The sequence below is a fragment of the Loxodonta africana genome, chromosome 1 (genome assembly GCF_030014295.1).
Source record: "Loxodonta africana isolate mLoxAfr1 chromosome 1, mLoxAfr1.hap2, whole genome shotgun sequence".
NCBI lineage: Eukaryota > Metazoa > Chordata > Mammalia > Proboscidea > Elephantidae > Loxodonta > Loxodonta africana.
The window spans coordinates 11,715,712-11,741,646 of record NC_087342.1 but is presented as its reverse complement, the minus strand read 5'-3'; the positions used below and the strand labels follow the sequence as shown (position 1 = coordinate 11,741,646).

The following is a 25,935-nucleotide window of genomic DNA, read 5'->3' as shown; positions in this document are numbered from 1 at the left end:
AACCACAAAAAGACAAACAACCCAATCAAGAAGTGGGCAAAGGATATGAACACACATTTCACTAAAGAAGATATTCAGGCAGCCAACAGATACAGGAGAAAATGCTCCCGATCATTAGCCATTAGAGAAATGCAAATTAAAACTACGACGAGATTCCATCTCACACCAACTAGACTAGCATTAATCCAAAAAACACAAAATAATAAATGTTGGAGAGGCTGCGGAGAGATTGGAACTCTCATACACTGCTGGTGGGAATGTAAAATGGTACAACCACTTTGGAAATCCATCTGGCGTTATCTTAAACAGTTAGAAATAGAACTACCATACAACCCAGAAATCCCACTCCTCGGAATATACCCTAGAGAAATAAGAGCCTTCACACAAACAGATATATGCACACCCATGTTTATTGCAGCTCTGTTTACAATAGCAAAAAGTTGGAAGCAACCAAGGTGTCCGTCAACGGATGAATGGGTAAATAAATTGTGGTATATTCACACAATGGAATACTACGCATTGATAAAGAACAGTGACGAATCTCTGAAACATTTCATGACATGGAGGAACCTGGAAGGCATTATGCTGAGCGAAATGAGTCAGAGGCAAAAGGACAAATATTGTATAAGACCACTATTATAAGATCTTGAGAAATAGAAAAAACTGAGAAGAACACATACTTTTGTGGTTACGAGGCGGGGAGGGAGGGAGAGGTTTTTTTATTGATCAATCAGTAGATAAGAACTGCTTTGGGTGAGGGGAAAGAGAACACTCAATACAAGGAAGGTCAGCCCAATTGGACTGGACTAAAAGCAAAGATGTTTCCGGGATAAAATGAATGCTTCAAAGGTCAGCGGACCAGGGGCTGGGGTCTGGGGAACATGGTTTGAGGGGACTTCTAAGTCAATTGGCAAAATAATTCCATTATGAAAACATTCTGCAACCCACTTTGAAATGTGGCGTCTGGGGTCCTAAATGCTAACAAGCGGCCATCTAAGATACATCAATTGGTCTCAACCCACCTGGAGCAAAGGAAAATGAAGAACTCCAAGGTCACACAACAACTAAGAACCCAAGAGACAGAAAGGGTCACATGAACCAGAGACCTAAATCATCCTGAGACCAGAAGAACTAGTTGGTGCCCGGCCACAATCGATGAGTGCCCTGTCAGGGAGCACAACAGAGAACTCCTGAGGGAGCAGGAGATCAGTGGGATAGAGACCCCAAATTCTCATAAAAAGACCATACTTAATGGTCTGACTGCGACTAGAGGAATCCCGGTGGCAATGCTCCCCAGACCTTCTGTTGGCACAGGACAGGAACCATCACCGAAGACAACTCATCAGACATGAAAGGGACTGGTCAGCGGGGGGGAGAGAGATGCTGATGAAGAGAGAGCTAATTAAATCAGGTGGACACTGGAAAAAAAAAAAAAATGAAACAGGACCCATACCTCACACCATGCACAAAAACTAACTCCAAGTGGATCAAAGACCTAAACATAAAGACTAAAACGATAAAGATCATGGAAGAAAAAATAGGGACAACCCTAGGAGCCCTAATACAAGGCATAAACAGAATACAAAACATTACTGAAAATGACGAAGAGAAACCAGATAACTGGGAGCTTCTAAAAATCAAACACCTATGCTCATCTAAAGACTTCACCAAAAGAGTAAAAAGACCACCTACAGACTGGGAAAGAATTTTCAGCTATGACATCTCAGACCAGCGCCTGATCTCTAAAATCTATATGATTCTGTCAAAACTCAACCACAAAAAGACAAAAAACCCAATCAAGAAGTGGTCAAAGGATATGAACACACACTTCACTAAAGAAGATATTCAGGCAGCTAACAGATACATGAGAAAATGCTCTCGATCATTAGCCATTAGAGAAATGCAAATTAAAACCACGATGAGATCCCATCCAACAAGGCTGGCATTAATCCAAAAAACACAAAATAATAAATGTTGGAGAGGCTGCAGAGAGATTGGAACTCTTATACACTGCTGGTGGGAATGTAAAATGGTACAACCACTTTGGAAATCTATCTGACGTTATCTTGAACAGTTAGAAATAGAACTACCATACAACCCAGAAATCCCACTCCTCGGAATATACCCTAGAGAAATAAGAGCCTTCACACAAACAGATATATGCACACCCATGTTTATTGCAGCTCTGTTTACAATAGCAAAAAGCTGGAAGCAACCAAGGTGTCCATCAACGGATGAATGGGTAAATAAATTGTGGTATATTCACACAATGGAATACTACGCATTGATAAAGAACAGTGATGAATCTGTGAAACATTTCATAACATGGAGGAACCTGGAAGGCATTATGCTCAGCGAAATGAGTCAGAGGCAAAAGGACAAATATTGTATAAGACCACTATTATAAGATCTTGAGAAATAGTATAAACTGAGAAGAAGACATACTTTTGTGGTTACGAGGGGGGAGGGAGGGAGGGAGGGAGGGAGAGGGTTTTTTACTGATTAGTTAGTAGATAAGAACTACTTTAGGTGAAGGGAAGGACAATACTCAATACATGGAAGGTCAGCTCAAATGGACTGGACCAAAAGCAAAGAAGTTTCCAGGATAAAATGAATGATTCAAAGGTCAGCGAAGCAAGGGCGGGGGTTTGGGGACTATGGCTGAAGGGGACTTCTAAGTCAATTGGCAAAATAATACTATTATGAAAACATTCTGCATCCTACTTTGAAATGTGGCATCTGGGGTCTTAAATGCTAACAAGCGGCCATCTAAGATGCATCAATTGGTCTCAACCCACCCGGATCAAAGGAGAATGAAGAACACCAAGGTCACACTACAACTATGAGCCCAAGAGACAGAAAGGGCCACATGAACCAGAGACTTACATCATTCTGAGACCAGAAGAACTAGATGGTGTCCGGCCACAACTGATGACTGCCCTGACAGGGAGCACAACGGAGAACCCCTGAGGGAGCAGGAGATCAGTGGGATGCAGATCCCAAATTCTTATAAAAATATCAGACTTAATGGTCTGACTGAGACTAGAGGAATCCCGGCGGTCATTGTCCCCAAACCTTCTGTTGACCCAGGACAGAAACCATTCCCGAAAACAACTCATCAGACATGGAAGGGACTGGACAATGGGTTGGAGAGAGATGTTGATAAAGAGTGAGCTACTTGTATCAGGTGGACACTTGAGACTGTGTTGGCATCTCCTGTCTGGAGGGGAGATGGGAGGATAGAGAGGGTTAGAAACTGGCACAATTGTTATGAAAGGAGAGACCGGAAGGGCTGACTCATTAGGGGGAGAGTATTTTTTTTTTTTAAGTGGGAGTATGGAGCAAGGTGTATATAAGCTTATACGTGACAGACTGACTTGATTTGTAAACGTTCACTTAAAGCTCAATAAAAATTATTAAAAAAAAAAAAAGAATATTTAAAGAAACAATGGCTGAAGACTTCCCAAATATTGTGAAGTATATAAACGTAGAGATTTAAGAAGCTGAAAACCCTAAGCAGGATAAATTTAAAGAAAGCAAGTCTAGGCACGTCATAGTTACACTGATGAAAGTCAAGGATATAGACAAAATTTTGAAGGTTGCCCAAAAAATGGCATATACAGAGGAAGCACAATTTGAATGTCCACAGATTTTGTATTCAGATATTATGGAGATCAGAAGATCATGTAAAAACATCTTTAAAGTGTCCAGTGCTTAAAAAAAACTTCAACCCAGAATTCTACAACCAGTAAAAATTTTCTTCAAGAATTAAACCAAAAAAGTAATATACAGCAATTCATTAACACCAGAATTGCACAATAAGAAATGCTAAATGATGTTCTTATATTTTCAGGAAGAAATGAACAGTATTGAAAATGATAAATATCAGAGAAAATACAAAAGACTATTTTTTTCTCTTAATTAAAAAAAAATACATATAAACTATTTAAAGCAACCATTATAACACTGTCCTGTGGGGTTTACAATGGATGTAGATGTAATACATATGAGAACTATGGCATAAAAGACAGTGGGAGAAGATAAATGGTCTTACACAGCTGCAAGTTTTCTACATTTTATGGGGAATTTCACAATATTAGTTCCAATACACTAATAGACTGTAAAAAGTTAAGGAAGTATATTGTAATCCCTAGAACAACCAATTAAAAATTACACAAACATAAAAAGTCTATAGAAAAATTACATGGAATTCTAACAAAAATATTAAAATAATATACCATAATGAAGGAAAGGAACAAAAAGTGATGTGACCAGTAGAAAACAAATAATAATGTTGTGGAACTAATTCAACCATGAGATAATCAATAACTACATTTAATGTTAATGGAGTAAACACTCCATCTAAAAGGCAGATATTAAAACAAATCTAAACCAGTTGTTGCTGGGTCGATTTCAACTCATGGTGATCCCACATGTGTCACGGTAGAACTGTACTCCATAAGGTTTTCAATGGCTGATTTTTCAGAAGTAGACAACAACCAGGACTATTATAAGACTGTATAAAAAAGGTAAACCCAACTACATACACTCTACAAGGGACATACATTAAATACAAAGACACAGACAGGTTGAAAGTAAGTGAGAATAAAAGGCTATACCAATGAAAACAGTAAGCAAAGGAAGGCTGGAGGGGAAATATCAGTATCACATAAAATGTACTGCAAGACAAGAGTATTACTTAAGATAAAGGGGAAGATTTCATAATGATCAAAGGGTCAGTGCATCAGGAAGAATAACAAAAACAATGGTGTGGATGCCTAATTAAAAAAAAAAATCCATTGCCGTCAAGTTGATTCCGACTCACAGAGACCCTACGGGGCAGAATAGAACTGCCCCGTAGGGTTTCCAGGGAGCGGCTGGTGGATTCAAACTGCCAACCTTTTGGATAGCTGCTGAGTTCTTAACTGCTGCACCACTAGGGCCCCAAGGATTTCCAAGGAGCAGCTGGTGGATTTGAATGGCTGACCTTTTAGCTAGCAGCCACAGCTCTCAACCACTGTAAAGCAAAAATGGACGGAATTAAAGTGAAATATAGGTAATTCCAAAATCGTGATAGGAAATTTTAACACATACTGTCAGCAGCTGATGAGCACTAGACATGTATCGCTGGAATTGACTCGACGGCAATGTTTTGAGTTTGGGTTAGACAAATACCAGTAAAATCAAAAAGGATATAATTAACATTATCTATCACCTTGATTTATTTGATTTTCAAAGTACAGGCAGTGCCCCGGGTACAATGAGATTTCTTCCTTCCCACGTCCTTAAGTCTTTAAGTGGGATTTATAGGTAAGGTGGGACAGGTGCATACAATTCTTATTTGGACTTGAACGCAAGAAGAGGCTGGAAGCCTTTTAAATGATTTAAAGGCTCTGTGTGCAGCCAGTGAAGGTGACTGTGATGAAGAATTTGTTGTGAGGAGGGACTGGTTCAGTCACTTCAAAGCGAGAGCAGATTTATACAACGTTAAAGGGCAAGGAGGAGCTGTCCATAAGTTGAACGTTCGTAACCCGGGACTGCGTGTATATAAAGCAAAAATAAACAGAATTACAAGGAAAAATCCATATAATGCAGTTTAGTTTTTCTCCCTCAGAACTGAAAAATCAAACAACAAAACTTAGCGAAGAATCGAACAGCACAGTGTGAAAGGCACAATCTCAAGTTTCACTTTTATGCAACAGGAAACTTACATTCTTCTCAATCATACGTGCAACTTTATGGCAATTGGCTTTACAGTAATTATAAAGAAAATTTCAGTAAATTTTGTAGAGCTAGTATCAAGCCACATTCTCTGATACTTAATTTAGAAATCCATAATAATAAAAAAAAAGGTTTGGAAATTAGAAAACATGTGTCTAAATAATTTATGGGTCAAAGGAGAAAACATAGTAGGAACAAGAAAATGACCCAAACTGAATATATTAATACTAAATATCAAAAGTTAGAGGATACAGCAAGAACCCCTGGTTAAGTGTTCGGATGTTAACCAAAAGGTCGGCAGTTCAAACCCACTAGTGAAAAGTGTGGCAGTCTGCTTCTGTAAAAACTACAGCCCAGCAAACCCTGTGGGGCAGTTCTGCTCTGTTCACTGTCTCTGTGAGTTGGGATGGGCTCAACGGCAATGGGTTTGGTTTGGGTTTTATAGGACATAGCTGAAGTTGTACTTAGAGAAAATTATTTTAGAAAATAAAAATGGCTGAAAAGTAATGAATTTCAACTTAAGGAGTAAGACAAGGAATAAAATAAACCCAAAGAATATAAACAGATATGACAATGGATGCCTCTATTCTCCAAGTCACTGGTGCTTGCTTAACCATGTCACGATGAGGCAGCAGGAGTTTAATCTGATTAATATGTTATGAGAGACACAGATGCTGATGTGTATATACTATGGATACAATGAAACACATGAAGTCTCAGATGTCCAGGTAAGCCAAAAAGAATGTCTATACAAGTTGATTTTTGAGAACAGAAGGAAATAAACAGAAAACTTATGAATAAATCAAATTATAAATCATAAAAGGCACAGGCATAGGATTTTTTTGAGGAAGACAAAGCAACCATAGGAACAAATAGTTGACGCAGACTGACATGTATAACAAACATCTGTTCCAGGCTTTCACAACGGCAATCTCTAAATAAAGCATTTCTAAGTAATCATCTAAGTGTAAGCCTCTAAACAAAGCATCTAGATTAAAATGTTGTAATAATTTACAGACAGAGTAAGCAACTGTGGTAAAAGAAATGGAAAGTCAACACAAGATGGAGTAATTCTGAGAAACCCGTGATCTATAAAACCAAACCCGTCGCCATCGAGTCAATTCCAACTCACAGCGAACCTACAGGACAGAGCAGAACTATTTCATAGGGTTTCCAAAGAGCAGCTGGTGGATTTGAACTGCCAGCCTTTTGGTTAGCAACCAAGCTCTTAACCACTGCACCACCAGGACACCAATTATAGAAAACACACCACTATTTTCTAAATGTGATACTATAACAAATGCTCAAAAACTATAAAATATAATGTGTTTAAGTAACTGTTAGGGTTTTACCTCTCTATTTTTACAAATAACCTACGGTATAAGCTAAACATGGAACGTGGATGATCAGCATTATTCTCTAAAATAATTTGGTCATATGAATTATAGATGTTCATACATTTGAATTTTTTATTCTGCTCAGTTACGTGGACAGATCCAGCATGAATCCTAAACACCCCTTTTCAATGTGAATAGTAGTAAGATAGGAAGCCCTGGTGGCACAGTGGCTAAGTGCTACGGTTGCTAACCAAAAGGGTGCCAGTTCAAATCCACCAGCTGCTACCTGGAAACTCCATGGGGCAGTTCTACTCTGACCAACAGGGTTGCTAAGAGCCAGAATCGACTCAATGGCAACAGGTTTGTTTTGGGGGTTTTTTAGCGATAAGATAAATACAAACTACCAAAAAAAATACAAGAAAACAAAAAAAAACACAGTCCTTATAATAATCAAATGGTAGAAATGGAAATAAATGGGAGAATCTAGAAAACAACAGGTTTTAACACAGTATATGAATTAGGTCTGAAAGTGAGATCTACATAGTGCCATTCTCATTCTCTCACTTGCTCCTCAACCCTTAAAATGGGCCAGATTTCCTATCTTATATCCCCTGCTTCAAGTATATTAACCATCCACTTTTTGAGAAGGCCTTTATGTAATAAGCACAACTTTCAAAGTGAGAAAGTGGATGAACATGAAAAAGGGAAGAACAGAAAGTTTGGGGTATAATGTTGGGATCTGAAAGAGGTATAAGCTATACCCTAGGACCTCTTCCTACCAAACATACTACCAATCACCTCTCCTACTTCAAGTCAAGACACTGTATGTCCAGTGTTCATTTCTTTTGAAAACATACATCTTACCATGTGGAATTGTGGTCTGGAAAGGGCGACTTGGACTTTTCAGGTTCCATAAAGTCAAGCTGCCATCTGAATGGCTGCACATGAACTGCTTGCCCTCATGGTGCCAATCAATTGAATGAATAGCCTAATAAAATAACAAAAACAAGTAGAAAAAAAAATAGATACATTACATCATTCTAACATTCCAAAGGAAAAATATTCAGACACAAATTTATTACAGTAATAACACTTAAACATGTAAGGTGATTTTTCTGACACAGCTCAGACTACATGAGGCTTCAATCCTCTACGGACTTATAAAAGGCTACAAAAACTCATCTCCTTAGATAAAGAAAAGTAAATTTCCTGTCACACAGGCTGTCAATTACAGGGAGGAATTAGAATCTAGAACTTTTGACTGACATCCCATGTCCTTTCTGTATCTTATAGCCCTTTTTTGAAAAATTATTCACACAGAAGGAGAGTTAAGGCAATCAGAATATAATTTACAATAGAGATCTATTTTCATTTCAACTAGACTATTTTAAAAATTAATTTAAATAAGACCTACAATCTAAGGGTTTACTATGTGCCAGACCGCATGGTAAGCATGTATCTCATTTAATCCTATAAGACAGGTATTATTTTTCTAATATACACATGATAAAATGTACCTAAAGAGACTGAGAAACTTACTCAGTTCATACCACTCAAAGCTAAGGTCTGTCTAACTACAAACACTGAGAGAGGCAAAACGCATATAAATAAAATATAATTAGATATATAAGTATTATGGAGTCCTGGTGGCGTAGGGGTTAAGAGCTCGGCTGCTAACCTAAATATCAGCAGTTCAAATCCCCTAGCTGCTCCTTGGAAACACTGTGGGGCAGTTCTACTCTGTTCTATAGGGTCGCTGTGAGTCGGAACTGACTCAAAGGCACCTAACAACAGCATAATATTAGAGTTATAGATAATTCATGGCTACAGTAATCATTAAACATATCATAAAGGAAATACAATATTAGCTGTGACTCAGAAAGATATGTTAAGATTTGATCGAATGGAAAAAGCCACACAAAACTCTGTCAACTTGTTTTCTCTCATCCTGGCCTCCATTACTAGTCAAAGACTTCTTTTTTGCCGGGGTCCAGCAGAGGTAATCAGAGAAGACACAGGTTCTTCTTTGTCTCCTCTTCTGCTATTTCTTTCCATTTCTGTTGCTGGTTCACAGAAAGTTTCATTTCTCATTTCTTCCCCTACTTGGGAACTTTGATGAATTTCACTCAATTTAAAGTTCTCTCAGACTGCTTAGCTACCAGTGGCAAAGGCAGAGAAAGAGTCCATAACCCAAACCCTTTTTCCTAGCCTATTGACTTTCAACCTACTGAAGAAGAAAGATATATAAATAATAGCTATGATACAAAGCCAAAATAAGTGAGTAATACAAAAGACGTATAATTACTGTGTAAATTAACAGGCATGTAAAACTATTTTGTTGTTAGAGAAAAGGATGTCCAGTAGTGAGCTGGCATTTTAACTCAATTGATGAATAAATACTCAATTTCTATTTTTTTAATGTACCTTACTCCTTTCTTTTAAAAAAGAACAGGTTTACTGAAGTAAAAATATACAACACAACTAATACAAGAAAAAAAAAATTAAAGATAGAAAGCCAAATTTGGAAGATAAAACATAAACATTATCCAGTTTAGTCAACTCAGGGTTTCACTGAGATTCCTGGAAAAAAAAAAGAAAAATGAAAAGCAATAAAGTTGAGTAACAAACTGAAAAAAAGGGAAACGTAACAGTTCCTCAAGAAGCTAAAAGGTTTTCCTCAGGCCAGACTCCCAGGGATTATCTGTGAAAGATTATTTAATGAGTATCGATGTAACGAACAGATGTTTCACAGCTAATATGGAAGTAAAACTCACTGTTATTTCTGAAAATAATCTTTCATTTACAAAACAAAACTCAATTTGTCAATGGCTATCCATCAAGAGGCTAGTGAAAGTGATTGTTGCTAAAAAATTAATAGGATTTTGATATACAAAAAAGGAAAAAGTTCATGATGAGGAATTTAGCAGGAACAAAGACTCAGAGGTAGAAATAAATGGTATATATAGGGCATAGTGGAGCCCTGGCAGTGCAGTGGTTAAGAGCTTAACTGGCTGCTAACCAAAAGGCCGGCAGTTCAAATCCACCAGCTGCTCCTTGGAAACCCTATAGGGCAGTCCTACCCCATCTTCTAGGGTTGCTATGAGGCAGTCGACTTGACAGCAACGAGTTTGGTTTTGGTACAGGAGATAGTGAGTGTGGGTTAAAGAATTTAACTTTTGGTCTTTGCCTGTATTTCCTAATAAAACCAAAAACCAAACCCACTGCCATCGAGTCAATTCCAACTCATTGCGATCCTATAGGACAGAGTAGACCTGCCCCATAGAGTTTCCCAGGAGCACCTGGCAGATCTGAACTGCCCACCTCTTGGTTAGCAGCTGTAGCACTTAACCACTACGCCACCAGGGTTTCCTCATTTCCTGATAGATAACTCTAAACTCTTGGAATTTCCTGAGTAATTAAGGTAACTGTTATCTAAACAACACCTGATGATTTGTACAAATGAGTGGGGGACTAGCCAGGCCAGAAAGATCAACTGGTTACCTGATATCAGCTAACCTCAGGGAGGGAGAGACAATGATTAAATCAATCATGCCTATGCAACAGGCCCTAATCATGACTGTGCAATGAAGACAAAATCACGACTATGCAATTAGGTCCCAATAAAAGCTCTGGATATGGAAGCTCCATGGGCTTCCTGGTTGGTGAAAGATATTAATGCATGTGAGACACTGGGTCAGAACCAGGCAGCTATCCAATGACAAAATAGTGTGCCCTTTCTACATGGAAGCTTTGCATTGGGAATCCTTCCAAACTTTGCCATATGCCTTTCTTCTTTGTGGTGATCCTGACCTGTATCCTTTTTGCTGTAAGAAATCTATAATTGTAAGTACGGTACTTACCATGAGTCCTGTGAGTCATTATAGTAAATTATCAAACCCAAAGAAGTAGTGGGAGCCAGCAGATCAAAAGCGAAGAAGTACAGAGGGACTCCTGAGCTTGCAGCTGGTATTCTCAAGAAGTAGTGAGAAAATCCCAAATCTATGCCAGTAGGTCAAAGGTGAGGGTGTACTACCTGACCTCCCAAAACCTCAGTGCCTACTATATAGCTATCGTAGTCAGAACAGCCTGGTACTGGTACAATGACAGATACACTGACCAATGGAACAGAATTGAGAACCCAGATGTAAATCCATCCACCTGTGGTCACCCGATCTTTGACAAGAGCCAAAAGCCCATCAAATGGGGAAAAGACAGTCTTTTTAACAAATGGTGCTGGCAAAACTGGATGTCCATCTGCAAAAAAATGAAATGGGACCCATACCTCACACCATATACAAAAACTAATTCAAAATGGATCAAAGACCTAAATATAAAGCCCAAACTATGAAGTCCAGGGAAGAAAAAATAGGATCAACGTTAGAGGCCCTAACACACAGCATTAACAGGATACAAATCACAACCAGCAACACACAAACTCCAGAAGATAAGCTAGATAACGGGGATCGTCTAAAAATTAAACACTTAGGCTCATCAGAAGATTTCGCCAGAAGAATAAGAAGAGAACCTAAAGACTGGGAAAAATTTTGGCTATTATAAATCAGACAAAGGTCTAATCTCTAAAATCTACGAGAAAATCCAACACCCTACAACAAAAAGACAAATAATCCAATTAAAATATGAGCAAAGGAAATGAACAGACACTTCACCAAAGAAGATATTCAAGCGGCCAACAGACACATGAGCGAATGCTCCCCAATCAACAGCCATTAGAGAAACGCAAATCAAAACCACAATGAGATACCATCTCACCCTGGCATTACTGGCATGGATCAAAAAAACAGGAAATAATAAATGCTGGAGAGGCTGCGGGGAGATCGGAACCCTTATGCACCGTTGGTGGGAATGCAAAATGATTCAACCATTTTTGATACAATTGCCAAAATGATATGGCACTTTCTTAGAAAGCTACAAATAGAAATACCATATGATCCAGCAATCCAACTCCTAGGAATATATCCTAAAGAAATGAGTCATTACACAAATAGACATATGCACACCGTGTTCACTGCAGCACTGTTCACAATAGCAAAAAGACGGAAACAACCTAGATGCCCGTCAACAGGTAAATGGATAATCAAGCCTTGGGACATACATACAACGGAGTATTATGCAATGATGAAGAACAATGATGAATCTGTGAAGCATCTTATAACGTGGATGAATCTGGAAGGCATTATGCTGAGTGAAATAAATCAATCACAAAAGAACAAATATTCTATGAGACCACTACTATAAAAACTCATGAAAAGGTTTGCACACAAAAAGAAATGAACTCTGATGGTTACAAGGGAGGGGAGGGTTGGGAATGGAATAACACTAAGTAGACAACAGATAAGCAGTAACTTTGGTGAAGGGTAAGACTGTACACAATACTGGGGAAGCCAGCACAACTTGTACAAGGCAAGGTCATGGAAGCTCCATAGACACACTGAAACTCCCTGAGAGACCAAATTGCTGGGCTGAGGGCTGTGGGGACCATGGTCTCAGAGAACATCTAGCTCAATTGGCATAACATAGTTTTAAAAGATGTTCTATATTATTCTACTGTGGTGAGTAGTGTCTGGGGTCTTAAAAGCCTGTGAGTGGCCATCAGGATACCCCACCCGTCTCACCCCTTCAGGAGGAAGGAAGAATGGAGAAAACTAAAGATAAAAGGGAAAGATTAGTCCAAAGGACTAAAATACCACATCTACCATGGCCTCCACTAGACTGAGTCCAGTACAGCTAGATGGTGCCCAGCTACCACCACTGACTTCTGTGACAGGGATCACAATACAGGGTCCCGGACAGAGCTGGAGAAAAATGTAGAACAAAATTCTAACTCAAAAAGAAAGACCAGACTTGCTGGCCTAACAGAGACTGGAGAAACCCTGAGAGAATGGCCCCTGGACACCCTTTCAGCTCAGTAATGAAGTCACTCCTGAGGTTCACCCTTCAGCCAAAGATTGGAGAGGTCCATAAAACAAAACGAGACTAAAGGGGCACACCAGCCCTGGGGCAAGGACTAGGAGTCCGGAGGGAACAGGAAAGCTGGTAATAGGGAACCCAAGGTTGAGAAAGGAGTGTTGATATGTTGTGGGGTTATTAACCAACGTCATAAAACAATATGTGTACTAACTGTTTAATGAGAAGCTAGTTTGTTCTGTAAACCTTCATCTAATGTACAAAAAAAAAAAGTGCATGAGGAAAAAAAAAAAAGTGAGGGTGTAGTGTGGACTCCCAAACTTGTGGCTGCCATCTGCCTATCTGGTAGTCTGAAGGATGGTGTCCTTTTAACTTGTAAGAGCTGGGTAGAACTGCCCATAGGGTTTCCAAAGCTGTCATCTTTACAGAGCAAATAGCCACATCCTTCTCCTATGGGGTGGCTGGTGGGTTTGAACCACCAAACTTTCAATTAGCAGTCAAGCACTTAACCACTGCACCACTGGGGATTCTTCTCCAGGTGGCTAGGGACAGAGAAAGAAGTGCCACATGGCCAGCTGGTGTCAGAACTGATCAGGGAGGTAAAAAGTGGGGATTTGATTGATCTTCACATTTTTATTTATTTGATCTGAGATTCCCACTCTATGCAGTGAGTAATGTGTCTGAAGATTTGGGAATGTGTAGAAGAATGCAGTAAATTAAACTAAAGGGAAAAGGTAGCACTAGGGCCTTAAATCTCATGTCAAAAAATGTGGGCTTTATATTATTGGCATTTAGGAAACATTCAAAAGTTCTGAGATAGAGAATTCCATGATTTCATTATGTATTAAAATTATAATCTTTGTAGTGAAGGATATAATAAAATGGTAAGAGATCAGAGGAAAGGTGACTAGCTAAGAGGCTCTTCGAGCCACCCAGGGAAAAGATAATAACCTAGGCTAAAACACTGGAAGAGGAAATGATACAAAAGAAGGAATAAATGAGAGACAATATAAAGACAGATCAAGACTGTAAAACTGTTTGCATATAGTATATGAAGAAGAGTCAAATATGACTGGGGATCCTAAACTGAATTAGCTAATCAAAATTTTAAAACTGAAAAAGAGAATACAGAAAGAGGCTCGGATCTTTTAAATATAAATTCAGGGCCAATTGGGAGTTTATTTGAACTTATCTAATAGATTGCTAGACATCTGGATATAGAGCTCAGGAGAGAGGTAGGGACTAGAGATATATGGATTTTACATTTATTAGCATAAATGTAATTTTTGAAATTAAGGGTGAGGATAAGAACATAAATGTAAATTGGAGGATGTAAGAAAAGAGACTGAAGACATAGCCCCCTGAAGAGTATCTATAATTATAAGAAGAGCTAAAGAAACACCCAGTGATTGAGGAAGAAGGAATGAACAATGAAGTCAAAAGAGATAGACAAGGGAAGAAAGCATTTTAAGAGGGAGGGACTAATGTAAAGCCACAGGGGTAGTGAGGAACTTTAAGACTAAGAAGGGATCACTACGTACAGTAATGAAGAGATCATTCGTGACTTATGAGAAACTATCTCAGACAGGTAAATGGGATGGTTTCTAGATATGAGAAGTGCTGAGGAAAGTTTAAAAGTATATTAATATTCTATTAAAATGACAGGATATATAATTATGCATTAAGTGGATGACAGATGTATACATGTATACATATTATCATATAAATCAATATTTAAAATTATTTCTAGGTATAAAGTAGGTATAATGAGGTACTCTAATGATTAACTTAAAACCAAACCTGTTGCCGTGGAGTTGATTCCAACTCATAGCAACCCTATAAGACTGAGTAGAACTGTCCCATAGGGTTTTCAAGCAGCAGCTAGTGGCTTCAACTGCTGACCTTTTGGTTAGCAGCCGAGTTCTTAACCACTGCACCACAAAGGCTTCAATGACTAATCCTTACTTAAACATTTCATTGCAAAATTACTTTTACTCACTTTCTAAGGTTAGAGGTCTTTCATAATTTTTATGGCTACAGGAAAACTTGCTGATTCATCTTTTCCCTCTGGGTTTCCTTTTTAGTTGGTCTATTCTCAGAAGCCCTGGTGGCATAATGGTTAGGAAGCTGGGGTGCTAACCAAAATGTCCGTCGTCTGAATCCACCAGCCACTCCTTGGAAACTCTATGGGGCAGTTCTACCCTGTCCTATAGGGTTGCTATGAGTGAACTGACTCAACAGCAATGTATTTGGTTTGGTTTTATTCTCAGTTCAGGAAACAGTGGTGGTGTAGTGGTTAAGTGCTACTGCTCCTAACCAAAAGGTCAGCAGTTTGAATCCACCAAGCTCTCCTTGAAAGTGCTATGGGGCAGTTCTACTCTGTCCTATAGGGTAGCTATTAGTTGGAATGACTCAACGGCAATGGGTTTGGGTTTTTTTTGGTATTCTCAGTTCAAGAATGTGCACTCAGTGCTCGCTGCTAACCCAAAGGTTGGCAGTTTGAACCCACCAGTGGCTCTGCAAGAGAAAGATGTAGCCGTCTGTTTCTGTAAAGATTAAAGCCTTGGAAACCCTTGGGCAGTTCTACTATGTCCTGTAAGATTGCTATGAGTCAGTATCGACTTGACAGCACACAACAACAACAACTCTCAGCTCATCTGGGTAAACACATCATATTTGAGCTCTTATCTAGCTTCTGATCTTGAGAAAGGGAGCACTCTCCATACCCCATCTTTATATATACATACTTTGCATATTGAACAAAAAGAAAATACTGGCTGCTTCCCTAGTACCTTCTTTATGATTCAAGATGCCCTAGAAGTTCATCATAAAGGACACAATCGTATGACATCACTTGCCAGATTATTTTTCACCAATCATGGTCAAATTATTCAGCTACTTTATCACTTATTTTTGAACTCTTTACCATTATGAAAACTATCTTGCATATAAGGAAAATCTTAGTTTGCCAGAACCACTAAAAAATGAATCGTGCAGTTTATGAGGTATCTGAAGGCTTATAACTAAGCATCAAGACTAAAAAATTTAACTACTGTGAAGGAATGGAAAGGTGCACACAGAGTATCCCAGGATAACTAGGAGTTCGTTTGGTGACATTTTCCATTCTATTCCATGAAGAAGTATTCTAAAAGAAATGTTTTTTTTTTTTTTTTCCTATTTATGTCAGTGCTGCCTTAAATGCTCTGGCACTCTACCCACATTAGCACGAGTGTTACAGAACAGAGGTTTTTAAACTGTATTTTCCTCCTATCTCTCTCCAATCCTACCATTTTTTAAATTTAATTGAGAGCATAAATAATCATGCTTATCTCCAAAGCTACAAGAGGTAATTCCCCTTTCTCTCCTTTTGCCTCCAGCCTCACTGTTTTCACTTTAGCCTCTTCTGAAGGGGATATGATTAATGGCATGGAATCAATCTCTGAACAACTGAATGTCATCTCAGAGACTATTCCTTGACAGATGAGATCTCACTGTTTCCTCTAGGTGAAAACATAATCAAGTCTCAGTTATGTACAATAAAACTTACTTCAAGATCCAACTGACACTAATTAGGTATTACTATTTATAAAATCTCTATTCTAAGAAGGAAAGAATTAGAAGATAAGGCCTTTCGAACTGACCACTTAACCTTTCTACCGCAGGAAATGAATTTTCTAAGGAAGCTGTGAATAGTGTCTTTAGAGAGTTTAAGACCAGTGAGGCAAGACAAAAGCACAGAGCTCACAGGAAGAAAAAGGAACTGAGATAAATTTAGGGATGCAGTATAGGTAACAGGAACCAAAGTACATAAAATGCCAAGCAGAGCCCAGAAACAGTCAATCAAGGCAGAATTCCAACTCAAGGAGAATAACCCAGACTTGAAACTTGTGCAAATACCGAAAGGAAGTGTAAAACTTTGGATCACAACTAGGCAGTTATACAATAACGAAATATTGGTAAATTACAAAGCATAAAGGTGAAAAACAGGCAGAAGGTCACATCTTTTTCAAATATTTCAATAGAAATCACTTACCTCATCATAATAAACTCGCAGTTCTGCCCTTTTAGATTTCAAGTCCCAGAGTACTACAGTACCATTTTCATAACCAATTAGCAGCTGGAAAACATGAGAACAATAATTTTCTTAATTCTAACATTAATTTTAGTTAATTTCAAATAAATGTTAATGTTAAAGCATACTACATAATACGGCTCTATTTAGAATACCAATTTTCCTAGACCCTAAATATAGGTTTGCTAAGTTAAAAAAATTTGGCAAATAAATTCTGCTTCAATATGAACATTTACCAATAGTCTCTGCCTGATTCCAAAGAGGATTTGAGCAAATATATAAATACATATGGCACAGTATAAAAATAAGTACAAAAATCAGAGCAAAAGAAAAATTGTATAGAAAATAGTAAGGCAAAATGGGATAAAAGTAACACACAATGTAGATGACATTAAGTCCTAGGCCCTTGAAAAATGTGGCCACAAATTTGGCTTCAAATTTCTATATGTCAAATCCTATTTTCTCCTTGACTTAATTCAGAATTTCAAACTGTTTATGAACCCTCAAAAGTTCACAAAGGTATTCTAGAGATTCATATTATTAAAAATTATTAATAATTATTAATAATTGATATTCATTTTCTACTCTATTTTTTAATTAATACAAAAGATAACAAAAAAACATATTATTTTTAAAGTAGAAGAATTTGAGAACAGATAGCAATTATAAGATGACCACATTCAAGACTCAGTCACTCAGCTAAATACTGCAGGCCATGCTGAAGACTTTTACTATTATATAATCTTGAGTTATTATTTATAGCTGTATTTTGTTAAATTTAATCTATAATTAGTTAAAAGGAAGAAGGATAAAAATAGGCCAATATTAAAATAACGGTAATATTTCCTGTGCATTTGCCTGAAGATGATTTTCTTGAAACCCATTAGTAGTAGTCCTCTGATGAAAATTCTTACATAGTGCATAAAGATGTTTTCAGTAATCCCCTCGAAACAGGTTAAAAACAGAAAATATGGTGGTGATTATAACTTACAGCATCCTAAGACCTTATGACCTTCCTCATCATTTTATAATGGGGCACAAAAAATAATAAAAATAAACCAACCAGTAGTTTTAACAGAAAATACAAAGAATTTCAAATACCAAGTCATAAAGTTATCACATAAATTTAAATGTTTGGCAATTAAACCAAACACAATATATTTTAAAAATGATTTCTCAAAAAATTTTCAGCTTCTTTCATACTAATTTAAAATAAAGTAAATGGCATATATGACTAGCTAAATTCAAAATTAAATATACATTTAACATTCCTTAAAATTAATTTTCATAAAGCTATAAACACTATAGTAATATATCTGTTTTAACAGCAAATCAATTATTTTTATAAGCTAGAAAAAATGAGGAAACAATAAAACCAATTACTATGAAGTCTGTGAGACTATGAGAAAGAGATTTGTAAGTTTAAAAGGTTTGGAAAACCTAATGAAAGCAAGAAAATTAGTATTATATCCTTTCAAATTCTGAGCCCCAGGATGTAATAAAATCATATTTTAAAACACTACTATATTTTTTCAAAGTAAAACCTCTGAAAAATAAAAGTTGCTGTGTTCTAAAACATTTCTGGCAATAGCCCCAGTAAATCACAAACTATAAAATACTGAACCTCAAAATGTCATGAATTATTGAGATAATTATATAGTGTTATGACATAGGTCACATGAAAATGCATTAGAAGCACCCTTGACATTTCCAAGGCTTACTCCCTCACTTTCAGATATTCACTCAGATATAAACTGACACCAAGATTTCACTGACCACCTTGTCTAAAAAAGCACCCCTCCAGATAAGCCTGTCATTTTCTATCCCCTTCATCTTATTTATGTTTCTTACCAGTATTTATCATTTTATACATATATAGATACATATAGTTTTTAAAAATCTGTTTCAAATAGAACCTAAGTGCCATGAAGGCAAAGAAGTGATTTGTTCACTACTATATTTTTTTTATATTGCCTACACCTGGAGAAGTGTCTGTACAAAATAAATATTTGAAAAACATTAATTACTAAATATCAAAGAACCAAAATCATAGATATGTCTCCTAATAACACTGCAATAAAATTAGAAATATATTATGAAAATATTTTAGAAACTAAAAAACATACTTCTAAATAATTAAAGATCAAACAAGAAATCATTATGAAATGTATAAAATAGAACTAAACAAAAATGCTTCATACTGAAACTTGTGGGATACAGGTGAATCTTCCTCCAGAGGAAAATTTACAGTTTTTTAAATACATATGAAAAGAAGAAAAACTTAAAAATTACTTGATGATCTAAGCATTTGACTTTAAAAGCTTAGGAAAAAAAATAAACCTCAGAAAATAGAAGGAAAATAATTTAAAATGAGTCATTTATTTAAGCATCCTTGTATATATTTCAGGACGTTTGAAAGTTTTCCCTATATAGGTTTCCTTCTTAATTTTATAGCTAATTATTTTGACTTTTTTGTTGCTATTTATATGGGATCTCTTCATTATGTTTTCTAAGAAGGTACTGTTTCTATACTTGGATTTTAGTATGCTATCTTCTAAATTTTTTTACTGTTTGTATTCACTTTGATTTTCTTAGGTGTTCCAGGTATATTATCACATAATCTAAAATACAGATGGTTTTACTTCTTCCTTTCCAGTTTTTATGCCTCTAATTGTTTGTGCTTGTCTAATTGCAGTGGCTAAAATATCCCATAGGGTTACAAATAGTAGACAGTGTGAGCATTTTTGCCTTCTTCCTGACTTTAGTGACAATAAGATTAAATAAGATCCCAGTTTCTGGAGAGTTACTTATATTTAAATCGTGTTAAATGAGCATAAATTAATAATTACAAATTTCTTTTATCAGGAATAAGTGTTTTTTGGTAAACATTTCACTGAAGTTTTAGCACACACAGAAAAAGTATACAAATTACAGATGTGTAGTCAATGAATTATGATGAAGTGAACATACCCATAAAACTACTAACCAGGTCAAGAAACACAATACAAGCAACTCAGAAGCCTATTTTATACCCTATGCCGTCAATATCCTCATTCTCTTCTTTAACTATAGCCCTCATACTGACTTCTAATACTCTAGGTTACTGCTTTTTTTTTTTAATTTTATATCAATGGAATTATGCATTTTATACATTTACATACACATATGCATATACACATACATATATATATATATGAACAAACTTGTACACGTCTTTTGGTGAACACATGTCCGCGTTTCTATCAGTTATATACTGATCCATAAAGTATGAGCATGTTTAACTTTAGAAGGCAGTCTATAGTAGGCATCTTTGTCTCTTAACACAAAAGCAAAACTTCCATTAATTTACCATTAAATAGAATATTTTCATACTTCTGTGTAAATTAAGGAAGCTCATACTAACGAAGTTCCTTTTCGTACTTATTGTACCAAGGTATTTTTATTTATCAAGAATGGGAGTAAAATTTTATCAAACGCTCCTTAATCTATCTACCTTTACATTCATATTTTTCTCCTGTATTATGTTAGTAGTGAATATACTGATTGATTTTAAAAAGTTAAACCAACTTTGCACTCCTGGGATGAATTCAAATTGATTGTGATTCTTTGTGCCGTCTTTTATTCTTGATCACACTTGCTAGAAATATGCCAATTTTATTAGTATTTTCAAAGGATTGATTTTTGTTTTTGCTAATGCACTACATTTTTGTTTCCTAAATCATTTAACTTCTGCTCTCTTTTATTAACTTTATTCTACTTTCTCTGGTTTAATTCAGTATTTTTATATTTTCCTGAGTTGGACACTAATATCATTGATTTTCAGCTTTAATAAACCTTTTGATAAATGCAATGAAAGCTATAAATTTCCCTCTAAGCACAGCTTTAGCCATATTCCATAAGTACTGACATACCATATTTCCATTGTAATTTAGTTTAAAATATATTTTCATTTCTATACTGATTTCTTCTTTGACATACATAAGTTATTCAGAAGTGTAGTGCTGATTACTAAGCATTTGGGGGAATTCCTATTTATCTGTTTCTTACTGATGCCTTGCTAAGCTCTCCTGTGGATACAGAATATATTATGTATTATTTTAACCTTCTGGAATTTATTGAGACATGCTTTATGGTTCAACAGATGGACAATTTTGGTAAATACTCAATATGCACTTGAAAATAACATGTAGTCTGCAGGTATGGGGTGTAACATACTATGTATGTTAATTTTCAATTAGGTTAACTTAGTTAATCATGTTCAAATTTTCGTTATTCTCACTGTTTGCTTGTTCTCTCAGTGACTAAAGAGAAATGTGTTAAAATATTCAATGCTAATTGTGGATTTGACTATTTTTCCTTTTTGGTCAAATTTGCTTTATATACTTTAAAAAAAAAAAACCCATTCCTGTCAAGTCAACTCTGACTCATTTTAGTCCTGTCAAATTACACACACATGAACATGAACACATCATGGAAAACATGGTTCTGATATGTGCAAGTTTCAGTTAGCATGATACTGAGCAAAGTGATCACAGCATGTACCATATAAAGCTATGTTATAATATGTATACAAATTTAGGACTGTTACATCTACTGGATTGACTCTATTTCCATTACAAAATCTTTAGAATCTCATTTTTTCCCAGTCTGTAAGTTCTCTTTTTATCCTTTTGGTGAAGTCTTTTGATAAGCATAAATGTTTAATTTTTAGAAGATCCCTGTTATCTAGCTTATCGTCTGGAGTTTGTGTGTTATGGTTTGTCTCCTGTTAATACCATATATTAGGGCCACTAGTGTTGATCCTATTTTTTTCTTCTATGATCTTTATAGTTTTCGGCTTTATATTTAAGTCTTTGATCCATTTTGAATTAATTTTTGTGTATGGTTTGAGGTATAGGTCCTGTTTCATTTTTTTGCAGATGGACATCCAATTTTGCCAGCATCATTTGTTGAAAAGACTGTCTTTTCCTTATTTGATGATTTATACCTGGGTTCTCAAATCTGTTCCATTGGTCAACGCATCTGTCAGTGTACCAGTACCAGGCTGTTTTAACTACCATAGCTGTATAATAGGTTCTGAGGTCAGGTAGTGCTAGTCCCTCTACTTTCTTCTTCTTCAGTAGTGCTTCACTTATTCGGGGCCTCTTCCCTTTCCACATAAAATTAATGATTAGTTTTTCCAGCTCATTAAAGAATGCTGTTGGTATTTGGATCGGGATTGCATTGTATTTGTAGACTGCTTTTTTGTGGGTTGGATAGAATTGACATTTTCACAATGTTGAGTCTACCCATCCAAGAGCATGGTATGTTTTTCCATTTACATAGGTCTCTTTTGGTTTCTGGCAGTTGTGTTTTGTAGTTTTCTTTGTACAGGTCTTTTACATCCCTGGTTAGATTTATTCCTAAGTATTTTTGTTTTTAGGGGCTATTATAAATGACATTGTTTTCCTTTTCATTTTTCTCTTTATTGGTGTATATGAATCCAAATAATTTTTGTATGTTTATCTTGTAACATGCTACTCTACTGAATCTTTCCTTAGTTCCAGTAGTTTTTTTCGTGGAGTCTTTTGGGTTTTCTATGTATAGTTTCATATCATCCACAAATTGGGGCAGTTTTACTTCTTCCTTACCAGTTAGGATGACCTTTTTTCTTTTTCTTGCCTTACTGCTCTAGCTAGGACTTCCAGTACAATGTTAAGTAGGAGTGGTGATAAAGGCCATCCTTGTCTTGGTCCTATTCTCAAGGGAATGTTTTCAGCCTCTCTCCATTAAGACTGATGTTGGCTGTTGGTTTTCATATAGATGCCCTTTATTATGTAGAGGATTTTCCTTCTATACCTATTTTATTGAGAGTTTTTATCAGGAATAGGTGTTGGACTTTGTCAAATACCTTTTCTTCATCGATTGAGGTGATCATGTAATTTATTTTATTTTATTTATGTGGTGGATTACATTGATTGCCTATCTAATGTTGAAACATCCTGGCATACTTGTTATGAATCCCACTTGGTTGGGATATATATATATATATATATATAGTTTTTATATGATGCTGCATTCTATTGGCTAGAATTTTGTTGAGAATTTTTGCATCTATATTCAAGTAATATTGGTCTGCAATTTTCTTTTTTTGTGGTGTCTTTGCCTGGTTTTGTGGTAACAGCGTTATCCTGGCTTCATAGAGTGAATTCAGAAGCATCCCTGCCATTTCTATGTTCTGAAGTAGTTTGAGTAGTACTGGTTTAAGTTCTTCTCTGAACGTTTGGTAGAATTCTCCAGCGAAGCCATCTGATCAGGATTTTATGTTGTTGTTGTTTTGGGGAATTTTCTTATTACCTTTTCAATCCCTTCTCTTGTTATGGGTCTGTTTGGTTTTTCAATTTCAGTTTGTGTTAGTTTGTGTAGGTAGTGTGTCTCTAGAAATTTGTCCATTTCCTCCAGGTTTTCAAATTTGTTGGAGTCTAGTTTTTTGTAGTACTCTGTTATGATCCTTTTTATTTCAGTCAAGTGTACTGTAATGCCCCCCATTTCATTTCTTATTTGGGTTATTTGCATCCTCTGTTTTTCTTTTGTCAATTTGGCTAATGGTTTGTCAATTTTGTTGATCCTTTCAAAAGAACCAACTTTTGGTTTTGTTGATTCTTTCAGTTGTTTTTCTATTTTCTATTTCATTTATTTCTGCTCTGATCTTTATTATTTCCTTTCTTCTGATGGTTGTGCACTTCTTTTGCTGTTCTCTTTCTATTTGAGTTGTGTAGCTAATGTTTTGATTTTGTCCCTTTCTTCCTTTTTGATGTGTGCATCTATTGCTGTAAATTGACCTCTGAGCCCTGCCTTTGCTGTGTCCCAAAGGTTCTGGTATGATGTGTTTTCATTTTCATTTGATTCTAGGAATTTTTTGATTCCATCTTTGATTTCTTCTATTATCCAATGGTTTTTAAGCAGGGTAGCATTCAGTGCCCATGCATTTGATTTTTTTTCTCTTGTTCTTCTTGTTATTAATTTCTACTTTGATACTGTTGTGATCAGAAAAGATACTTTGTATCATCCCAATGTTTTGGATTTTGTTGAGGGTTGCTTTTTGGCCTGATATGTAGTCTATTCTGGAAAAGGTTCCATGTGCATTAGAAAAGAATGTGTACTTTCCAGCTGTTGGGTGGAGAGTTCTCATATATGTATGAGGTCAAGTTGGTTCATTGTGTCCTTTAGATATTCTGTATCTTTGTTGAGTTTCTTTCTAGATGTACTGTCCTTTACCAAGAGTGGTGTGTTCAAGTCTCCTCTATTATTGTGGAACTATCAACTTCTCTTTTCAGTGCTACTAGAGTTTATGTATTCTAGAGCCCTGACATTGGGTCCATAGATATTTATTATGGTTATGTCTTCACGGTGGATTGGCCTTTTAATCATTATATGATGCCCTTCTTTGTCTTTTATGGTAGCTTTTGTTTTAAAGTCTGTTTTATCTGAGAGTAGTATTGCCACCCCTGCTCTTTTTTCTTTTAAGTAGCTGTTTGCTTGATATATTTTTTCCATCCTTAGATTTTTAATAAATTTTTGTCTTTGTTTCTAAGGTGTGTCTCTTGTAGACAGCATATTGATGGGTCCTGTTTTTTTTTCTTTGTTTGTTTTTCATCTATTCTGTCACTCTCTGTCTCTTTATGGGTGTTTTATTTAGGTTGCTTTCTGCAGTCATCCTCTCCTCTTTTTTTTTTTTAAATGTTTTGATATCATCTGCTATCAGTGTAATTATCAGTAAACCAAAAGAAAAAACTAAACCAATTGCCATGGAGTTGATTCTGACTCATAGGTATGAGTTTACTGCTGTCATTTTGCAATGCGTTTTTTTGTCATACTGATGTTTTCTTTGTTCCTCTTATCTTCTGTGAATTCCTTCTGTTTTTGTATTGTTTTTCGTTTCTTTTGTTTTTGTAGATTTTGTGTTTACTGAGACTTTATGTTTTTCTTCATTATTTTGATGAGTAGGTTTGTTAACTTTCTTTGTGGTTACCTTGAAATTTACCCATCTTCCTAAGTTTAAACCAGTCTTTATTACTTGATAATGCCTTGACTTCCTGTCCATTTGAAAGTCCTATACCTACACTGTTTATTCCCTCTTTTATCGTTCTGATACTGTTGTCATTTACAGGTTGACCTCTCTGGTTCCCTGCTGTAATTTTTTAGTTTTATTTTATCCTTGAGAGATCATCATCTGGGTTGCTATCTGGCTTATGCTATTTTATGTGTTAGGTTCAGGTTGTTGTCTGATGTTGTTGGTTCTCTAACCAAAGACTTCCTTTAATAATTCTTGTAAGTTTGGTTTGTTTTTTTACATATTCCCTTAATTTCTGTTCATCTGAAAATGTCCTAATTTCGCCATCATATTTGAGCGAGAGTTTTGCAGGATATATTTTTCTTGGTTGGCAGTTTTCTTCCTCACAAGATTGTATATACGCCATCTCGTTGCCTTCCTACCTACATGGTTTCTGCTAAGTAATCAGAGCAGTCTTACTGCTTCCCCTTTGCATGTGACTTTTCCTTTTTCTCAAGCTGCTTTCAGGATTCTTTGTGTTTGGTTTTAGTGAGCGTGATTATGATGCATCTTAGTGTTTTCTTTTGGGGGTATGTACAATATGGGGTTCGTTGATCCTCTGGGATGGTTGGCTTTTCATCTTTCATGATATTAGGGAGGTTTTCTGTCAGCAAGTCTCTGTTTTCTGCTCCTGTTCTGGAACTCAAACCATACACAAATTTTTGTTTTTGATTGTATCCTACATCGTTCTCAGGGTTTCTTTGTTTTTCTACACTCTTTTCTCTGACTTTTCCTCAAACTGGTATTCAAGGATTTGTCTTCAATTTCACTGTTCCTGTCTTCTATTG

The 25,935-nt window shown here is 36.1% G+C and overlaps 1 protein-coding gene across 1 annotated transcript in view; it reads right to left on the bottom strand.

Moving 5' to 3' along the window:
* STXBP5L (syntaxin binding protein 5L) overlaps positions 1-25,935 on the bottom strand; it is a 369,977-nt gene that overhangs the window by 194,282 nt on the left and 149,760 nt on the right. The window contains exons 8-9 of the mRNA XM_064286653.1: positions 17,017-17,100; positions 7,923-8,046 (exon numbers count right to left, since the gene is read on the bottom strand). Coding sequence (XP_064142723.1) covers positions 7,923-8,046; positions 17,017-17,100 — 208 coding nt within the window. The remainder of the gene's footprint in view (positions 1-7,922; positions 8,047-17,016; positions 17,101-25,935) is intronic.